This window comes from Theobroma cacao, chromosome 1 (genome assembly GCF_053813885.1).
Source record: "Theobroma cacao isolate CCN51 chromosome 1, ASM5381388v1, whole genome shotgun sequence".
NCBI lineage: Eukaryota > Viridiplantae > Streptophyta > Magnoliopsida > Malvales > Malvaceae > Theobroma > Theobroma cacao.
In genome coordinates this window covers 10,431,272-10,454,341 of record NC_142639.1, presented here as the reverse complement: position 1 = coordinate 10,454,341, position 23,070 = coordinate 10,431,272, and the positions used below count along the sequence as shown (strand labels likewise).

The window sequence follows — 23,070 nt, the reverse complement described above, 5'->3', positions numbered from 1 at the left end:
TTTACCCATATCAATTTTTTTTGTCCTATTGCCATTCATGTGCATATTTTAATTAACCTATCCCTTTTTTTAGAATAAACATCCTTTCTATCTCTCTTTTTTTTTCTTTTTTTTTTTGTGACCAAATAAATTTTATTTTTGCTTACTCAACTAACCTATTTTCTTTTGATTAAATATATATTAAATCTATCTTTTTTCATTTACCTAACATATCTTTCATATGGCTAAATATATACCTATTTGACTAACCTATATTTTTTATGATTAAATATTTTTATTCATGCTTACCCTTATTTTCTTCTAGCTTTTATTTTTTTTACTTTTCATATATATATATAAAAGAAAAATAATAAAAAACTATTGCATAACTAATAAACAAAGAAAATATTAAGAGCCAAACCCAAACCAGACCAAGCCCAACCGCCAAACAGATTAATGTCCAATAAGAGATCCCTTACCTAGCAACTGAAACAAGCCCAAAGTTTGGTCAATTTTCAGATGAGTCACAGGCTCAATTTGGCTTCAAGGGCCAACACTGGTTTGGTTCGGTTCCAAGTGCCTAGACTCCCAAAACGCACTATTTGGTGCAGTGAAGGAAAACCTCCCCTTACTGCTAGAGACAATGCTGTTTCTTCCCCTTTTTTGTTCTACTATTGTTGTAAAAATGGTATCATTTTAAAGTTCCCAAACCCTAGGTATATAACCCATTTTTCTTCCCTCTATCTTTCCACTTTCCTCTCTTCTTTTCTCTCTCTAGCGGTTGAGGTTCTTTGCCATCTCTTTACTCGAAAATGTTTCTTTCTTCTACCAAAGATCGGAAGATTGAAAACAAAACCCTAAAATCTCTTCGACTTCCCCCTCTTGCTTCACACCATCACCACCATATCACTCACAGCTTCCTATTTGTTTTTGGTTTTTGTATCTTAGTCTTTTTTGTTTTTAGTTTTGATTGTGGTTTTCAACTGCTAGTAAACTAGGGAATTCTAGGGTTTTTGAAATCTGGCTTTATTTTTTTTTTTTTGAGAATATGCCTCGGGTTTTCTTTATTCCTCCTTATATTTTTTTAGAAGAAGGCAACTTTATAGTTGCCCTCCTTAAGTGCTAGGTGTGCTATCTAGTTCCCCAACACAGTGAAATGTCTTACCAGACACGAATTTCTCGCGTCTAGCAAAGTGTTGGTACTGCCAAGGTGCAAAACACAACCTTGCTATGCTAGCTGTGTTAATTGGCTCCTTAATTTTATTTTTCATTTTCTTCTTTTTTTTTCTTTTGATTTCCATATTGTTCTCTGTCTTGATTAACTTTAATCTAAACTGATTAATTTTGATTCTATTTACTTTGTTTGATCTGTTTACCATCAATCTAGCCACATTGGGCTTGTTTCTGTTTCTGCTAACAAGCTTAGGCATATTACAAGCCTAGCAAAGTCTAGAGTTGTTAAAGACCAAGAAAACCCAAGTTTAAATTTGGGCTTGATATTGATCCCTCATAAAAAATAAATAAAATTGGAACAAATATAATCAAATTAAAACTAAAAATAAAATAAATAATAATAAGAAAACATAAAAATAGTGTCTACACTAACATATCATGGGGAAATTGGCGAACTTTAACGCAAGAAATGTGTGCCCAATTGGTGGTGAACTTCAGCACAAGAAAACTGCAAGCTAACGGAGACCATATCAAGTAGTGGAAAGATAAGCCTTTCTTAGTGTATATGGGGAACCTAAGCCTTAGGACCACTTGGTGACAACTGATGGAGATTTCCATTCCATTGGTGTGGTGCTTAATGTTTTCATATGGAATCCTCGTTGGACCTTAATGCCTTTTAATAGGTTTACTTTTATGTTCATCTAATATTGCAAGCCATAGAAGATAAGGAAAACAAATTTTTTTGTTGATGGTAAGGTTTTTAACAATAAGAAAATAATTGTGAACATAACCATCTCAACTAGAATAGAGGATCAAAATAAGATTCCTAAAACAGAAGAGAGAGAAAATAGTCAAAAACTTTCAAGGAGGTGCTCACTCAACCTTCTACAAATTCGAATCCACCTCAGAGTGATGACATCTCGATTGCTTCCGTAAGGGAATGGGTTGAACTTGTGAGCTTCAATGTTGATATTCCTAACAATGAGATGGAATGGACCGAGAGGAGCATTGTTACATGCATGCATGAGGCTTTTCAATCTAGTCCATCCAGTTTAGACTCTTATAAGAAGGCATTCTTGCGATTTTGCAGCCTCTAAGTGTGCTAAAGGTACTCATCACTTTTAAAGATGTTAAGGTGATGAGAATCATCTTAGAGAGTTTACTCGACATTTTCAACAATTGGTTTCGATTTATTACACCTTACCATCTGGTTACGGAAAAAAGGTTACATCCCATTTTGATAACCATTGAAAACCTCCTCATTCATCTATGGTGTGAGGCTACTTTCTTGAAAATTGGTAATCTCTGGGGTAAGGAAATCAAGGTAAATTGGTCCATAATTTTTTAACAAAGGTTGGATTTTGTTAAGGTGTTAATCATGTTTGAACATAAGAGGACTAAGCTTGAGTGGAAAGAGATATTAATAACGGCGGTTGGGTTGTGTTCAGACTCTCCATGGCTAACTAGGACCCAAGTCACCTTGAAGGCATGCTTGGCTCATCCTTTGATAGTGTTGACTTCTCGGTTATAGATTTGACTATTACTGATGTATAAGGTAACGATAAGGGCGGTGGTGTTAAAACGTCGATTGTTAGCAAAACAAATAAGCGGGAACTTTTGAAATTTGAAAATCAAAAGAGTGATAATTCAAAGTTGGGCAGGTTTAAGGCCGTTAACGAGCCCAGACTGGTGAGGCTTGCTTAATATACCAAGCTTAACAAAAGCCTCTCTTCGATTTGTAAAAGGCCCACCCTAGACTACAAACATATGTTGAAAAGATGAAAATCATTCTAAAAAGTTTACTCGACATTTTCAACAATTGGTTTCTATTTATTACATCGTACCCTCTAGTGGTGGAACAAAATTATGTCCTACCTTAATAACCATTGAAAACCTCCCCATTCATTTATGGTGTGAGGCTGCTTTCTTGAAAATTGGTAATCTCTGGGGTAAAGTAATCAAGGTAAATTGGTCCATAATTTCTTAGCAAAGGTTGGATTGGTTAAGGTGTTAATCATGTTTGAACATAAGAGGACTGTGCTTAAGTGGAAAGAGATGTTAATAACCGACAATCAAGTTGCTCTCAAACTCTCCACGACTAACTAAGACCGAGGTCAACTTGAAGGTATGTTTGAATCATCCTCTAGTAGTGTTGATTTCTCAACTATAGGTTTGGCTGTTACTAATGTGCAAGGTAACGATAAGGGTGGTGGTGTTAAAACGTCGATTGCTAACAAAATATATAAGCGAGAACTTTTGAAATTTAAAAATCAAAGAAGCGACAATTCAAAGTTGGACTGTGAGGCTTGTTTCTTACACCAAGCTTAAAAAAAGCCTCTTTTCGGTTTATAAAAGGCCCACCCTAGACTCAAGCCTATAGACATGAAACAGAGAAGTCCAATTCAAGATAGGACCATAATGGACCCAAGTTTATGTTTGCTTAAATCCCGTGATTCTATAACCATGAACCAGAGAAACCCAATTCAAGATGGGTCCATTGAACTTATACAGGCAATTGAGAAGTCGTTGGATTGTGGTTATATGTCTAAGGTCCAATCTAATGAACACTTTATTCCTTGCCTTGCCTATTTGGAAACTTTGGGGGAATTTCAGTATAGTAAGTTGAATGCTAGAGATTAAGACAATGTGGAGGTCAACGTCAAATATACTATTGATAGTTTTATTGAAAGTCTCAATTGAAGAGCTATGGATGAAAGTTATGCTCTAATTATTTCAATGGGGTTTGATCCCTCCATAGAGCTAAGCGATTTGGTTAAGGTTAATGTTGTTGGTCATACTTTTGATTGATTGTGGGTCTTAGAGGTTTATAACTTTTAGCTAGTTAATGAAAGACACATTAGGATTACTCGGTCTCGCACCATTATTTACCGAGGTAAGGGGCGAAACGGTGGTTGAAAAGCTCACCCTAGAGAAATAAGGCACCCTTTGGAGGCGATTACCAAGTCCATCTTTGATAGTGATATAGCTAGTGCAAAACAGTTATCTTTAAAAAAGTAAACGATACTCTCATGGTTGGTAAAGATGTCGAGATGGTATTTGAATTTTCCAATAGTGAGATAATTAGTGTATTTATTGCTCTAGCGAATAATGAAAACCCATGAAGGTATTTTGCTGCTTCTTTATGTGTTTACTTTCCTTTCCAAGGCAGTTATATCTTGGAATGGAAAAGGGCTCGATAGGTTTGAAAAAAGAAGAACAGTTAAGCATTTATCAGCTCGACACCATCTTAAAATCATTCTCTTTCAAGAAACCAAATTACAAAACATTTTTAATAGAGTCGTGGGTCAAGTATGGGGTTATGATGCTTGCATTTATTGCACATGGAGCATTCTTTAATAAATTGTTGGTTTATTCTTGTTGTGGGAAAAATTCAAAATTTTGATAGATCCGTTGGCATTGAAAATGTGTATGCTCCCAATGATGAGAAAGAAGGAATGGTATTTTGAACTGAACTTTTTTTGCCTTGAGAGCCTGGGATGTCATTTGGTGTGTTGGAGATGTTTCCAATGCTATCAAAAAGTTGTAGGAACATTCTAGATGTAAAAACTATGACAGTTCGATAATTCACTTTGATGATTTCATTGAAAAGTCTGGCCTTATGGATATCTCGATGGTTGGAGGCAATTTAACTTGGTTTAGTTTTTAGGAAAATGTCCCTTTAATAGATATGATTATTTTCTACTTGCTGTTGAGTTTTTGGAGCGCTATTCGAACTTAATTCAGAAATGTTTGCTAATTTTTATTTCTAATCATAATCCGTTGATGGTTTGCTTGACAAGTCACGTTTGAGGCCTTATCTATGTCACTTTTTTAGTTATTGGTTAGAGGATCATGAATTCAATGATATGTTTATTGCTCCTTGAAATGAGATCAAGAATTTTAATGGTAATGGGCTGTCATTTGGCATCGGCTTAAAGGTACTAAAAACCTTATTAAAAAGTGGAAATATGACACATTTGCGAACTTGTCAAACCAGATCAACTATCTTGAATCAGAAATTCAACATCGATCAGACAAGATTCAGCAAGGTGGTTTTAATGAACGATTGTGGGGTATTATAAGAGGTCTTCAAAAAGGAATTATGGCAACTGCTCAAGATTGAAAAGAGAACTTGGCATCAAAAATCCCATGTGAGATGATTTTTAGAGGGAGATCGTAACACATGTTACTTTCACAACATTGTAATGGCTAGAAAATGAGTTAATTTTATTGGAAAAATTACTTCCCAAGATCGAGTGATTGAAAATTTGATTGATATTAAGGAGGAGGTTACCAAACACTTTGAAAACTTATATGAATTTAGAGATGTCTCTAGGCTGAAAGAACTTAATTGTGGTCTCTCTAAGCTCGATGGGGAAGCAACAACAGCACTTGAAACCCCATTTACTGAAGCTAAAATTTAAGAGCTCATTAACACCTGTGATGGGAATAAGATGCCGAGTCCATATGGTTTTAATTTCTACTTTCTAAAAGGTAGTGAGGGGTCATCAAGGATGAGATAATGAAATTTGTTACAAATTTTTAGAATTCTAGTACTCTAGAGAAAGAGATTAACACCTCACTTATCACACTTATTCCAAAGTGTGAAATGCCTGATTCTCTTCATGGCTATCATTCGATCAGTTTGGTAAGATGCTTATATAAATTATATCCAATGTACTTTTTATGAGACTTTGAAAAGTTATCAATGATCTGGTTGGTATTAACTAGTTTGCTTTTATCCATGTTAGGAAACTCTTAGATTGCACCTTTATAGCTAATGAGATGATTGATCTTATGTGAAAAAATCGTCAAGGAGGTCTTTTTTTAAAAATGGATTTTGAGAAGATTTTTAATAGAATATCATGGGATTTTCTTGATCTAGTGATGAAACTAATAGGCTTTAAGGATAAATGGCACTCTTGGATTATAGCTTGCATTTTAGCTACCATGGTCTCTATCTTAGACAATGGTTCTCCAATAAGGGAACTTCATATGGAGATAAGCCTTAGACAAGGCTATCCGTTGTCTCATCTCTTTTTTAACTTGGTAGTCGAGGCCTTTAATGCATTGATGTATAAGGCTATTAATCGGTAATATACTCTGGCATTATGGTTTGTAATTTTATGTTTTTTGTTTCGCATCTTCAATACACTAACGATACGGTAACCCTTTATGACATGAATTCGCTCTCTCTTTTAAACACTAAGTGGATGTTGAGATGTTTTCAAGTTGTTTCTATACTCAAGATCAACTTGAACAAAAGCTACCTTTATGGTTTTGGCATTGATTAATTTTTGATTGATTCATGGGCTGATTTGAGTAAATGTAGAGTTGGTAAGTTACCTTTTACCTATCTAAGGTTACCTTTAGGTGTTATTTAGGGCTCCATAAGCATTTCGTAAACAATGATAAAAAAATTAGAGGCTAGATTATCTTATTAGAAGGCTAAAACTCTATCTATGGGGCCATGTCTCACCTTGCTTAAATATGTTTTAAGTTGCCTTCATATTTTTCACATATCTTTATTTCAGATGCTAGTTAAGATTCATACGACCATTGAAAGAATTTCAAAGAGTTTCTTTATAGAGGCCTCGCAAATTGCATCATGTCAGTTGGGATACCATATGTAATGGAAGGATCTTGATGGGCTTGGTCTTGTTGACATCGAACTTAAAAATAGAGTTTATTAAATAATTAGCTTTGGCGGTATGACAATGAATTGTAGAGTCTATGAAAATGAGTTTTAGTGAAAAAATTTTAGTTTGGATCATAAAATGATTATGCCGAGCATGGGAAATCCTCTTACAGCATATGATATTTACAAAAACATTAGTAGGCCTCTTTTGGGTAATTGTGACTAATGGTATAGGTCTATCCTTGGGTTGTGGTAATGGACTCCATTTTTGGGATGATGATTGAGCTGAAAGCTATATCCTTCGAAGTGTTTTCCTAAAGATATATGCCTTGGCAATGAAACTGTTGGGTTGTATTAGTGAATTTGGTAGCTAGAATGGAAATGAATGGTCTTAGAATATCAAGTTGCACCAGAACATATTTGATTGGGAAAAGGAACAATGGGACAGCTTTAAACAACTCATTTACGACCAAGTTGTCAACAAGGACTTTCAAGATAAATTGATATGGAAAGGGCATTCAAGTTGCAACTATTCGTTCAATTCCTTCTATCAGCAAGTTATAATTTCCAACACAACTCTAGCCAGCCATTGGAAGCTCGTTTGGTCGAGACTTGCTCCTCTTAAGATTGAGATCTTATGTTGGCAGATTTTAAGGGGTCGATTGGCGGTCAAAAATGAGTTGGTAAGTAAAGGCATCATCAGCCTAAAGGCGACCATATGCTTGTTGTGTCGTAACAACTCAAAAATAGAAAGTCATCTCTTTTTTAACTGCACTAAATCATGGATATTGTGGTAGCAATGGTGTTGTTTGTGGAATATTCATTGCATGGTCCATGAAGATCCCTTTATATGTTTTCTCTCTCGATTTGATATTGCTAGTTCATTTAGTTTTGGGTTGGTGTGGAAAATGATGTGGCACACCACTATTTAGGCCATTTGGACTTATAAGAATGATGTTGTCTTTAATGAAAAAATTTGGGCCAGTGAGCAAATTTTAAAGCTTTCGAAAGTTAAAATGGCTTGGTGGATGCATGCAAAATGGCTTGGTCACTTTGCACCTATAATGAATCTTGCACGGTTCCCTAATAAAGATGTCATACTTACCTTGATCAAAAAAAGCAAAAACTATGTGTCTTGGTCAAAGCCAAGAGCTAAGTGCCTCAAATTCAACACTGACAAATCCTTCAAAAGTTGTCTTGGTGACTCAAGGATTGGTGGTGTTTTGAGGAATGAGTCCAAAGATGTTCTTACGTTGTTATCTAAAGGCATAAGCATCTCAAATTCTACCAAAGTGGAGCTGTTTACGAGTAAAGAGGCTGCCATTATCTACACTACTTCTAGGTGATGTTCTTCCCACATCTTTACCCTTGAATGTGATAATCGCAATGTTGTCAAGTGGCTGACAAATCCTAATAGCGTGTCTTGGAGGCTAAGAGCTCTGATTATTGAAACTTATTCCATCATTGTTAAGATAGATAGATGGTCCATAACTCACATTCCATGATCCTTTAATGATGTGGCTGACTCGTTGGCTAAATAAGGTGTGCTTAAGCCTTTCGATTTTCTCTGGATCAATGATGGTATTTCACATGAGGTATGTTTGCACAATACTAACCAGGCTATTATTACATACTCCTAGGCTGTGAATGACCGATTTGTTAGATCTTATACCGGTTGATATGTTTTGCTTGAGGTTGGCATGTTATCTCAGAAGTGCTCCTTGTTTATGCTTGATGTTGCTTGGTCTGCTAAATTTGGTGACTGATTTGATCTCCTTTGACTAAGTCGTGTGGGACTCTTTGAATTTTCTTATAGTTATACAAGTTTTCGATGATATCGAGTTAATGAGTGGGTGGCACCAAAAGTCCCTTTACTTTTTTCTTCTCTACTATTGTGTTACACAGGTCTTTTCCTTGTATTTTTGCCTGATTGGTAATCTCTTTTACTCGCCTTTTGCATGCTGTGCATATTGTATGGGTGCAAGGTCTATTAATATGTTTACCTAAAGAGAATATTTGCTTTCCTTGTTTGATTTGTATAGTTTATTCAATGAAATGATTTTTTTTAAAGTGCTAACATATCATAATTGATAATGATGTGGCATGATGACATATCATAATTGATAATAACGTTACATGCTAATTTAACACAGTAACATGATCATGTGACGTTTTTCACCTTCCATATCAAAGCTATGTGGATATAAATGATAAATGACATTTTGAATAATGATACTTAGTCAATCATTATTCATAAAGACTTATTTGATCCAAAATAAAAATATAAGATCTTGATTGAATACAATAAAAGAATAAGGGTTTATTTGAATTTTCTTGAATAGTGTAGAAACTCATTTGAGTATTATGCCAAAAACTTTTTTAAAAATCCAAACCTTCTAGATTTATATTTGATAGGTCTTGTTAAATAGATTATATAACAAAATTACAAATAATTTGAATAAATTTGAGTAAATTATTGAAATAGATAATTTATTAAAGATTATGAAAAAAATTTCACTTTTATTATCATTAGTTTGTTGTTTGCATAATTGAATTCTGTCAATCTATAATGTAAGGAACTTTATCAGACTTTTGTCCTCAACTAATAAGGCCTCATTTTATTAAGGTATAATTATTAACGTTTATGATAATTCTTATATTAAAAACACCGCATTGTGATTGTACATAATCTATTTCTTAAAAATAAAAGATGATCATGACTGATGAATTGTTATCTCCATTATCGGACATGTGAACATTACAATTAATTTTTATATGTACAAAAATAAAAATAACAAATTATCATTTCGTCAAGTAAAATTTTAATCAATAAATATTAATTTTGATAAAATAGAAAGTCGATTAATTATTAACAATGTATATATACATAAGAATAATTTATAATCTACAAGTTTGTAATCAATAAATAATTTAAAAGAACGGATATACATGTTGGTAAAAAAATATTTTTCTTCGCATAAAAAGACATCAAACTTTGTTCTATTCTTAAATTGACCTTTTATAATTTATGATTGTATTAAATTTTAGATTAAAAAAATCTTGTACATATTTAAATTCTAATTGATACTAATCAATTCTAATTTCCATTGTACTTCATCCTTTGGTCTAGAAAATTAATTAAGATTGTCGAACTTTGTATCCATCAAACCAAATTAAAATTTATGTGAACTATATAGTAAAAAAGAAATTTACTTAAAAATTAAGAAATTAAAAACTTTCACTGATTTATATTTGGAACTTTCTATCATATATATCAAGCACAAAGACTTAGTTATTTTTAATTTAATGGACCATTCATAGAAAAACAATGTACCAGTGTTGTACGTTAGGAACCAATTGCTTCTAGACAACAGTGGAATTTGTGATTTAGAATGGGAAAACCATGCCACTCCAAAGACTAGGAATGGCCAAACTTGCTTTAAGTTGGTCAAAAGAGCAAGGAAAATGAATATTGGTATTCACACGAAGAAACAGAGGTGAAAAAGACAATCCATCGTTCCAAAAGTCCAAGTCCATTTTTCTTTTCGTGTTTCTGGCTCGTAAGAGTCTAAGTCCTTGATTTGATTATGGGCACAAATACTCAAAGTCTTCAAGAACCTTCTTTCAGGAGACAAACCAAATTCACCAATTCTTGGATGCTCAGCCCCTTCTAGTTTTTCTCTTCTAATTTCTAACGTAATACTGTATAGCTCATGACTTTTTTTTCCCTCTATGTCATACAAAAAAACATTCGTTTTTGTGGTCACTTTTTTTTTTTTCTTTTTACATATAATTTTAGTTTACACAAAAAATAATACTTTTCTCGTCATCACATAAATATGTTAAGCCCTTCTTAAAATTCGAGACCCGTGTCTTTTTCTTTTCTTTGATTATCATCAATTCGATTTTCTCTTCTTTGTATAAAATTAGAGATTGTCATTTTTTAAAGAAAGAGTTTTCCATTATCTTTACTTAAAGGACGACATAATGATAAAATGATATATTTTCATTTTTTTTCTCCTCTTACTGTTCAACTCTATTAAGCAATGAGTAGAAATATACTTTTCTTCCTATATATGTTGTGGAAAGAAGGAAGAATATACGTTTTCAATCCCTTACCTTTCCTCCTCTCCTAATTCTTCAATCCCTTTATTTTCCTCCATCTTTTGTACCTAAGAAAGTCTAAACTTGGAATTATTACGATTAAAGGCAAGTAATAACACTAACTCGATGACGATAATGTGGTGTTCAAATGTCAATCTTGTGACCCACATTGGCAAGTTGATTCGATAATCCCCTTTTCATTTCTGCTTGGCAAGACAGCAAACTTAAAAGCAAGACAAAAAAAAAAAAAAGATTGTACAACTTACGGCGTAACTATAACTGTTAAAGATTCAAAACGTATAAACTCTATTAGAACGTTCGAACCACATAGGAAAACTGTTCAATATTTAATAATAGATAAAAAAGAAAGAAAAATACATAAATAAATAAATAGTAATTAAGTGAAATTTAAGGAAATATGAAATTAAAAATTATTAATTAAGATTATAATATGATTAATTGTATCGTTTTTTGAACAGATGTTACGCAGGTGCTCTTAATATTATTCCCATGTATAATCGTACTTTTAAAATTTAAAATTGTTCCATAAATTGGAAGTTATTTTTTTTGAAATGAATCTAAATGAATTTAAATAGGTGATTAATCACATCTAAATAAAAAAGATTCATAACTACTATTCTTATTTCTTTTCAAAACAATCAGATTCTCAATCTCATACGTTATGACAATAATCATTAATAATTATAAAAATATCCCACAAAAATTAATAAAAATATTAAAAATAAAATTTTATTCATTTATTGAGATTCATGAACTAGTGCCAATACTTGAAATTAAATAAGATTAGAAAATGAGTCTACTTTTTTTCCATAAATTAATTAAAGAAAAAAATACCATTTGGTCCATATAGTAGGTCTAAATGTGTTTGGCACCGTTAGCAATGAGGCTATTACTTCATTATGCAATATTTCAAAATAAGAGAACTAGTTCTATAAAGATGATCATGTATAATATATTTTTCAATAAATCGTAGCAATTAAATTTGTTGAAGTAAATGAGATACCTGATCTTTGTATTCTTGGATTTTAATGGTTTTTTTCTATAATTTGTTAATAATTCAATGCATGATGGTATATACTTTTAAATAGTGAATTATAATTCGAGTGGGCAAGAATCTCATTGTTTTTCTTTCCATAATCTTCCAAGTTCCAACCTATGAATCTCAATCTTTTTCTTTTCTATGGATGTATGTTTAAAATTTAAAATCCTTTTCACAGTATGTCCCTTCAAAGATAAAAATTTTATATTGACTCCAAACATTAAAATTTAAAATTTTATTTAAATGAAATTTGAATTAGAGAATTTGGAAAATTTTATATACTTTGAGACGTATTGATTATAACGCTATATTATCTTTGAGGTAATTATATTTCTCTACTTTGATGTTGGGATTCATGAGAATATATCTCTAAAATTCAACAAAGTAATCAGAGAATTACAAACAACAAAACTACAATTTTCTTTTTAAAGTTTCAGACAAAATGGAGTTTGGTTTAAGAGGAAGAAAAAGAACAATTAACCTGTTTTGAATTATTAATTTTGACTGTCAATACCTATTTATATGTAACTTTACGACTATTCAACAAATGTCAGTACTATTCATAAAAAGGTCATATTAATCATGAAAAAATTATACCTTCATATATAAAACGTTAACTAGATGAATTCAACATTAATTAATTCAATAGAAGGAATCTTGAGTTATGAATTGCCTAAGATGAACAAATGCTTTTATACCTTCCTATATATAAGGACGGTTACTAATTATCTATGTTATCACGACATACGTTACAATGAGAAAAAAAAAAAAAACTCAATCATCAGCCTTCTGGAAAGCGAAAGAATTCTTAAACACCGGTGTGAACGATAGAAAGCACAAATATTCTCTCACCACCTCTCTTTACGAAAATTCTCTAATGCTATCCAACGGCGAGTTAGTGCCTTTTGCATTCCCCAACTCCATCATTATACTTCATTCCCAACTCTCTCTCTCTCTTACCAAATCGAATCAAGCTGATACTTGAACATTTCAAGTCCAAGTTCAATTCTAAGTGGGTCAGACCAACAAGCCTGGGCACCTAGCCTAGTAGAGATGGCCCAAGGCTGGGTTGCCCACCCAAGTTCTAGAGCTCAACCCAACTCAAGCGAGTTTGGGCATAGATTTTGAGACTCGAATCTGGACACTATGTGCAGACCTCGGTTTCTTCACCGACTTGCAATTATCATAAAAGTACCCAGATGAGAAATCTACCCTTAAACGTTAATATCATTCTCAAAAACCATAGAAATAGGTCAGTGGAGCTAGCTCCTTGATCAATGTGGGGTTACAATAACTGAGGGTTTGGTCTTAAACTTGCTCTAGTGAAACCAGTATGATTGGAAACTAGCTTATGTTTTCTTCGAATTTGTATCTAGACAAAGTGGAGATTAATTACTTGATTTGGACGTTTTCGGTGAAATTCTTTGCATTATTGGAAAAATGCATCTTGAAGTTGTATACCTAGTGGGATCTTGAAGAGAGGGTGAGACGGAGAAAAATGGTTTGGGAACAGATCGATGGATTACACCATTATGTTGAGGGGCTCTATGACGAGGAAAGTAGTGAGGATGCTTTGTGCTATTTAATGAGATGACATCTACAATGAACGGTGTCGGAGCTAAGGACTGAGATTTTGGTGAATTCACGATTGGTAAGTTGAAGGTGAAAAGGATTTTGGTGAATTCACGATTGATAAGTTGAAGGTGAAAAGGAAGATAGATTTAAACCATTGAGGCATAGTTCTAAAAAGGAAAAGGAAGATAAGAGCTAGGTCTTGCTTGCTTGAAATTGAACCATCCTAATTATTAACTTATGGCAACCCGGTTTCAGAGTTTTGTTTTCCATCTGATGTTCCGCCAAATCCTATACAATATCAACTATTAAATTGTGAATTTATTATAGTTTGAGTATCAAATATGTCACTAACAAAAAAGAAAAACATATTTTTTTCACCTATAAATGCCCTGTTTCATATACTACTGTGTATGGAACATAGTTCATTTTCTTCCCAAATTTAACCTTCTATAGAAAACAATTTTGAAGAAACAATTCTTTTAAGACAATAAGTATTAACATCAAACAAAAAACAATACATTTATAATAAACTATAAAATTAAACACTCCAAACCATTTAATTGGATGGCCTATCCACCTAATAAAGATAAACAGTTCTCGTAAGACAGATGTAAAGCAAGACCTGAAAGCAAACTGCTAAACAAAGTAAGCATTATTTGAAAAGACCCATCTGATACGCCATCACTTCAATTCTTGAAAGGAGCAGCATAGAGCTGGAGAACCTTTTGCCAGGAAGGTCTGCTGCTAATATCATCCCACCAAGCACTAACATGCTTCCTGCTCCTTATCATGTACTCCTTTCCCATTTGATCCACCAAGTACTGAGTAAATGGCAGGTGGCTAAGGTCAGCAAGGCTGAAGAAATCACCACCTAAGTACTTGCTCTTTGACAGCCTCTCCTCATAAATATCCAGCACCTTGGCAAGCTTTTCCTCACTCTCTTTGATCAAGTTTTCATCACGAGGGAACCCCAACTTGGAGGAGAACAGGATTTGAACGGTCAGGGTGTAAATTGGTGGGTGGTAGCTCTGTGCCTCGACCTCTAGCCAGTTTTCAACAAGACCTCTTTCCTCTACTGTCTTCCCCAGCAGATCAGTTCCCTGTGACTTGTACTTCTCTGCATAGTACCTCAGGATGGCACGGGATTCTGCACAACTCGCATTATAAAATTCATCAATCCATTTAATTATAAAATAAAATAAAAGCAAAAAGACAAATTAAAAAGTAAGTACTCACAAATTAAACTCTTGCTCGATACTTTTTGTTAGGCTTAGGCAATGCTCGGTTGATCAGATTCTTGCAATTATATAACACATAAAATCTTGACCCAAGTGTTCAAGTGAAATTCACCATGACTACCACTTTCATTATAAAAAATGATTAAAAATTTTATAATTGTCCACTCACTGTGATTGTTTTCGACAGGGGAACCCACTTTTCACTTCAATTGTTTATGCATAGCAGATTAGATAGGAAAGACACAAGAAGACTGGAAACAATCACCGAACATTACAACAAAATGTAACTATTACAGGGAGATTATTTGTGACAAATGTACTCACTTTCTATCATTTCAGAATCAGCTCTAATCAATTTCCTTTTGATATGTGCTGGTTTTTGTCTAAAGCATAATTTGGGTGATACCGATACAGAAGATACGACAGTAGGAAGAAATTTGGCCTGCTGCCCCTTATTTTCCCTTATCTTTTCTCACAGATCCTCAAGAAAAATGGGGAGAAGGTATCATCTCAATTTAAAAGTAAAAGAACAGAGATTAATTACCATATAAAATATAGTCTCCATCTTGAGTGACAGGAACCGTTCCAAAAGGCTGCAAACAGCAGAAAAGAACAGATTAACACAAACGTAAACATAATCTTCACTGGAACATGATTAAACAGTTTCTGCTTAAATTTAAAAAAAAAAAAAGAAAGAAAGAAAAGGCTGTAGCTGCTGACCTGCAACTTGAGGTATTCAGGGTCTTTGTGCTCTCCTTTGAGCAAATCAACCGGGACAGTCTCAAACTCAACCTCCTTTTCAATAAGACACACGAGCACACGCTTTGGGGTAGCATAGGCTGGGCCATAAACCTTCACCACCATGACTGTAATATTGCTAATTCTCTTCCTTTCAAGTCTTCTATTGAAATTGTTCAGTTAATGTCAGAGACTAAATATTCACATCGATATATAGAACCGGCGATGATAATTTTTTTGGGGTCCACAAGAATTGAAAGGTGGGACCAGGCTGCCCCAACCTCATTTCGAAGTAATTTTATGTAGGGTTTTCGCTAAGTACAGCTGTCTCTGACAAGAGCCTTTAATGAATATAAATGGGAATGGTGGGTGTGTCAATTACTCAATTACTATCGTCACGATTGTTGTGGTTGTTGTTGAGAAAGTAACGCCTGGGCATCTTTTCGGATGATTAAAGGATAAAAACAAGACAAGACAAGACGTCTGACCACAACCTGTGAGTCGTCCACATCGCCTCATTACTGTGGAGAATCAACCAGGGTTAGGTTAATTGTTTTGTCCTAATTGTGGAAAATCTCTTCCTTTCAGGGCCAATCCAACCAATTCCATCTACTCTTTTGTTTTTAATTACAATTGTCCAACAATGCGAAATACCGTAGAAAGTGAGAAAGAGTGCAAATCGATATGGGAAGTATCTTGCCAATGTGAAAAAATTAGCTGTACCCAATCGCCAAATTAAGGAGGTTGTTTTCTATAGTGTAAATAAAGAAAAAGTGGATTTGTTTTACAGAAGCAGCTATGCACCCACACTTGCAGCATTCACGGGAAAAATCGATAATGGGTAAGTTAATAAACATAATATATAAAAGATTTTTAAATTATTTTAAAAAACTTAAATAAATTTTTAATTTCTTATTACATTCAAATAAATTCATATATTTTTATTTTAAATTAAATAATTTTTTTATTTTAAATTACATAAGCTTTTATAACTTATAATTAACTTAATCAAAATATCATTTATAATTTTATGTCATATAATGCTTATGTATCATATTGATATGTCTTATGAATGATGATATAATATGTTGATATGAGATAATGACATAATAAAATAATATTTTTTACTCTCTACATTAATACTGTGTGAATATAAAATAATAAATACTCTTTTAATTAGTGATAATTTATCAATTACTAGTTATATGAGCTTATTTGAGTTAAAATAAAAATATAAAAACTTAATAAAATGTAATAAAAAATAAAAAATTTATTTGAATTTTTTAAAATAATATAAGTACTTTTTTTCGAGAATTATGCAAAGTTAATGTTAATTAAGATACTACCATCATCAACCTTTGATTGGATAATTTGCATTTCAACCATTTAACCAAAAAAATATTACAGTTCAATTGCTTTTGCTTTTGCAAACTTTTGTCCCCATTAATTAATTTTCAGATAATACATGGACGAAACTAAACTTATAAACTAAATTCTGTCCTTAAAAACAAAATGTAATTTATAAATTAAAAAAATAATTGAAAATAATTCAACAAATTTAATTGTGCCACCTACTTTCAAACATTTTACTTATTTCACCTGACGTTAATATTAAATAATTATTAAAGATAGTGACTTCATATGTAGCAAGAAGAGTATTAAATTAGAGAATTTCTCTTCATGTCAGTTAGAAAAATTATCACTACAAAACACATGTCATTTAAATTTTATATAATAAATTGTAACTCTTAAAACTAGTTAAAAACAAAATTAAATATTATTTATATTTAAAATTTTAAATAAAATTGATTTTTACCTATCAATAAAATTTCAAAAAATTATTTTGTAAGACATACGTCATAGCAACAAATATGATGATTCATTAATAATAATAAGGGCAATGAAAATAAAAATTAAATATCAATTAATAAAAAACACTAATAATTCTTTATGTGCATAAATTGTTAATTTTTCAAATAAAATAATAGCACCCTAAAGCTATTTTTTTTCTCACATAATTTTGTGTTTTAATTTTATTCCCAAAAAGGTAATGGTGTTAAATTTTCAATTAATTTTTTGTAACAAGACAATAAGAATCTTTCTTTCATAATTTTTTTATTTTTTGTTTAATTTTAAAAAATAGATTTGAGCATTTTTGAGTTTGTTTTATGATTTTCTTTTCACTTTTTCTACTCCCTTTAAAATTGTTAATTTTTAACTATTTGGGTTTAGTGATGTTAAAATTCTCATTTATTTATTACGTAAATGAGTCCATGTATATATTTATCCAAAAAAACCTGAACTTCTTACAAATCTATGAGGTGCATTGTTTGTATTGTTTTGTACTTATCATTATTAGTATTGATTTTATTTTGTATTGATCTATTAGATCATCATTTCCTATTTTGAGAGATCTCCTTGCAAAAACCAGAGGAATTTTAAGCCTATATACTTCCTGTTAGGATATATTGGATCAAAATCACTTCCTTGTATTGATTTATTTGGACAATGAAAAAGTGAGGAGAGAAAGTGAGAGAAAAATCAAAAAAGAAACCCAATAAAAGCTTAATTTTTTAATTAAACAAATAAAAAACAAAAAAAATTATAATAAAAAGCTCCTATTGTCTTTTTATTTAAAAAATTAATTGAAAATTTAACCTCAGTACTTCTTTTAGAAATAAAAGTAAAGCACAAATTTTTATGTAAAAAAAAAATAACTTCAAGGTGCTATCTGGAGTTTACTCAAATTAAAAATATATTACAAGTTGGCAATAATATAACTTTAAATAAGTGAATTATCAATAATAAAATCTAAATTTATCTGAATGATTCTTCCAAATCAAATTCAATTTAACTTTCAAAGTCAATAATTCAATCCACGTTCAATTCCGAATATCTAAATCGATAACAACACGAGTCTAAAATAATCCGATCCAAACCCAACCTGACCTATCCAATTGCCACCTCATGAGCTCCCTGAGGATTGTTGATCCTATGGGCCTAAATTCTAGTCCAAGCTGCACCAACCCGAATGCCCATCTGCCACACATGAACCTAAACTTGATCCGCCCAATTCCTGTAATCTACCAGTAATTTCAATCTCCTTAATCTTACCATTTGCACATTATAAAGAAAAAAAAAAAACTCATTTTACACAGTACTCTTTAATCCTGTCAAGTAGGTTGAGAAACTCATTCTTTTTCTTTCCATACTCTTCCAAGTTCCGTCCTATGAATCTCATTCTTTTTTTTTTAAATCCTTTTTCACAAGATATCCCTTCAAAGATAAAAAAATTTATATTGACTCCAAACATTAGAATGATGAAATGGATGGAGGTGAAAGAGGGTTTGTGCAGTCTAGTGCATGAGTTATAAAAACAAAAGAAAAGGAAACTTTTGATTATTGTTTTCCTAAGGGCATATAAAGCTTTCGGGGTGGAGAAACATGAGAATGGTGTCTCACATGTAGCTGATATATTATTAGGGCTTCAGTCCTCTACATATATATATATATATATATGCAAGAGTACATATAAAGCCATTAAAGGTCATTTATGACTAATTAGGATAGAACTCATGTTATTTAAATGTAATTTGAATAACAAAATTTGGAGATTTTTATATGGCTTGAGACGTATTGATTAGAACGCTATGTTGTTTTTAAGGTAATTATATTTCTCTATTTTTCTGTTGGGATTAATGGTAATGCTAGTCACCAACCCGCACTATGCTGCGGAAATTAATGTTTGACACGTATAGTTTAAAAATTATTTTGAACAATTAAATAATGTGATAATATATTTCATCTTTGAATTGAGTAATAAAATAATTGTTAACAACAATGCATAGATAAATGTTGCTAGTGATATTAACAATATTTTTTAAGAAAAAACAGTAAATATACAATATTGTGTTAAATCATATAATGAACTTGTTGATAAATCATTTAAAAATTCAAATAGAAATAGATATGCCAGTGCCAACCCCAATGGTTTACAATTTAAAAAAATAAATATATATAAAAAGTTATACCCAGCAAAGAAAAGAAGAAATTAAATCACAAAATGAGCAAAAAAAAACCAACCAACAAACTATAAGCAAAATACCTAATCCCAGGAAAAAAATGTAGAACCAACAAAACACACATGCAATCTCAGCAACCATGCAACTCAGAAAACTAAACCTAAACTCCAACAAACCATAGACCAATATATGCTAAGTAAATGGTTCAACTTCATTCCATTCCATCCAGACAATCACTCCACCAAAGAAGTGTCACAACCTCAAAGCAACTCATAAAAGCATTTAAACTACAAGCAACATTACTGCTACATTAATTATTATTTTTTAAAAAAATTAAAATTCCAACATAAACCAAAACTCAAAAATCAAAGCAAAATTGCTTTTTTAACTTCCAATTTCTAAACCAGGAAAATGTAGGTAATGTGAAGCTTTCCCCGCACATCGTCAATATGATAAGAGTGCGGTTTTCCAAGTTTGACTTCAATTCCTACTACAAAAAATAAAGGACTATGAGAACAAATTGAGAATTTCAGGAATAAACAAATACTAATACTATTAACGCCCTGTTTGGTTGTTGAAAAATTGCAAGAAGATGATAAAGAAACTTAGGATATCCTTTCAATTCCATGATTTCAAGCGCATTTCAAAAAATTTCCATGATTTCAGGGTATGGGCAATTTTGGAAGCATTCAACAGATGGAGAACCGAAAACCCATAAGCCACCACAACTAAAGAGGAGAATGAAAGAGAGAAAGAGAAACGAAAAAAGAACAAAGAGAGAAACAGAAAAAAGAAAGAAGGAGAAAAACAATGAGACAAAGAGAGAAGAAGAACAGGAAACCTCACTTGCCCACTGACCATTAGCACTAAAATAATCAGAAGAAGAAAAGAGAACTAAAAACCCCAGGTGGCACAACCTAATGAACTAACCAGAAAAGAAGAGAAGTAAGAACCTAGGCGACACAATCGAAGCCCTCCATTTAAAACTTAAAAACTTGAAAAAAACCCTTCATCTCAAACAAAATACCTAAATAATCCCTGACATCATAAAATTACCAAATCAAACACTTTTACCTGTAAACCCCAACCTGTACACATGAAATTCCCAAACAGCCAAAGAGAGATGTTAAATGTAGAAGAGATATGTAGCTAGGACACATTATGGTTAAGATGCCTCTAAAATTCAACAAAAGCAATCAGAAAATTACAAACAACAAAATTGCAATTTTTTTTTATAAAGTTTAAGAGGAAAAGGAGCTTGGTTTGAGAGAAAGAAAACGCACAATTTACCTTTTTTTGAATTATTAATTTTGACTTTAAATACCTATTTATAAATAAATTTATGACTATTCATAAAAAATCATATTATTCATAAAAAAAGTTATCACTATTGACTTTTGAACTAATTGACACTGAATTCAACATTATTAATTCAATAGAAGGAATCTTGAGTTATGAATTGCCAAAGATGAATAAATGATTTTATACCTTCATACATAAGAAGGATGGTTACTAATTAGCTATGTTATCACGACATACGTTATCATGAGAAAAAAAAACCTAAACCATTGCCTTGTGGAAAGCAAAAGAATTCTTAAATGCCGGTTTGAATGATAGAAAACACAAATATTCTCTCACCTCCTTTTTTTACAAAAATTCTCTAATGCTATCCAACCACGAGTTAATGCAATTTGCATTCCTTAACTCCATCATTATACTTGCACCCGAACATTTAATTTATTGATTAATACATAATTCTTTATTTAAAAAGTAAAATTCGAATCTCTCTTTCTCTAATTAAAAAAAAGAACCTCGATCACTGTACTTCACACTCTCTAACTATCTTTCTCTCTAACCAAATCAAATCAAAGCAAGCTCATACTTGAACATTTCAAGTCCAAGTTCAATTCTAAGTGGGTCAGACCAACAAGCCTAGGCAACTAGCCTATTAGAGATGGCCCAAGGTTGGGTTACTAGCCCAAGCTTGAGGGGTGAAATCCAAAAACTCTCTTAAAACATTTGAATATGATATTTTGATTTCTCTTGTTTCAAAATGATATTTTTGACACTTTAATTGTTAACATCATTTTTCAATAGTTAAAAAAAAAAGATCTAATACTACATAAATATTTTAGAACATAAATACCTTTCATATTGTTTTTTTAATTTAAATGTATTCTTTTCTTAAACAAATCTGTTCATCATTTTCTCAGAAACCTTAATAAAAAAATCTAAAAAATTTTGATTTGAAAGCTTGAAAACTTGAAACTCTATCCGACTTGAAAACCATAAACTTCTTTCTTAAGCTAAAGTCTATTATCATTAAACTTTTTATTTCTCCAACAATTTTATAATTTTTTTTTCATTGAAAAGAATGTATTAATAGAAAATCTTTTGTTCAATGATAGATATATATTTCAAATTTAATGTTGTCAGGTAAAGAGATTACTTTTTCACTCGTGATTATTAATTTTGTTGAAAAACTTTTGCCCAAAATTTGTTATTCAAGTATAGGGTTTAAGGTGGTATAAAAAGATTTTGATTTGATTACTACAAATCAAAAGTTTAAAGGTTTGATGGTGTACCATGTAATGGGCTTCGTTCTCTATTTTTAAGGCTTTAGCTCTGTTGCATTTTTGTTTTCGATTTCTTGGTTCAGCTCTATTCAGTTTTTGATTCGGTTGAGGCTAAGTTTTGCTTTTGATGTAGTGCTTTTTGTATAGTTGTTAGGAAAAGGCTCTTGTGGTTGCCTTGTGATTTGATGGGAAGACATCTTAATCTTCTTGCAACTTGAGGAGTGATCTTGAGTTTCTATTTGATGATCGGATTTGGGTTTTTTGGGTTCATGTTTCTACTATGGTTGATAGCTCTTTGTATATTTTCATTATGAAATCAAAGCTGCTTTTCAAAAAGAAAAGACTTTTAAGTTTTTTTCTTTTCTGTCAAATATTAAATTTTATTAAATATTAAATTAAGACAAACTATAGCATTCACAAATCTTGTTTTATAATTTTATTAAATTTTAAGTTTTTTTCTTCTTTGTCAAATATTGAATTTTATTAAATATTAAAATAAATTTTCTTAAGTTTTAGAAGGAAACATTAACAAATTTTTTAAAAGGGTATTTGTGTCTTAAAATATTTATGTAGTATTAGATATAATTTTTTTTAACAATTGACTAGCAGTGTTAATAGTTAAGGGACTAAAAATATAATTTTAAAACAAAAAGGATCAAAGTGTTGTTTTGAAATGTTTTGAGGGGTCTTTTGGATTTTACCTTGGTAACTAAATAGGTCAGGTCGGATTTGGATCAGATTACTTAGAATTCATGTTATCGATTTAGATATACGGGTTTGACACTTGGGTTGAATTTTGACATTGAAAGTCAAATTGAATTGGATTCGAACGGATCATTCAGATCAATTTAATGTTATTAACTGTAATTTAGTTATTCAAAATCATATGATCATTAATTTCTAATATATTTTTAATTTTAATTTTGGATATCAATTTTTTTTTCAAAAATGATTAAATTATATAAGA

General features: G+C 31.5%; 1 protein-coding gene across 1 annotated transcript; it reads right to left on the bottom strand.

Annotated features, from left to right (window-relative positions):
• Positions 1 to 13,989: 13,989 nt before the first annotated feature.
• Positions 13,990 to 15,702, bottom strand: LOC18612217 (glutathione S-transferase F9-like). Its single transcript, XM_007048890.3, has 3 exons — positions 15,488 to 15,702; positions 15,312 to 15,360; positions 13,990 to 14,676 (listed from the first exon to the last, which is right to left on the bottom strand). Exons 1-3 carry the CDS (start codon positions 15,629 to 15,631, stop codon positions 14,216 to 14,218), a joined length of 654 nt encoding a protein of 217 aa, XP_007048952.3. The 5' UTR covers positions 15,632 to 15,702; the 3' UTR covers positions 13,990 to 14,215.
• Between the last annotated feature and the right edge of the window lie 7,368 nt (positions 15,703 to 23,070).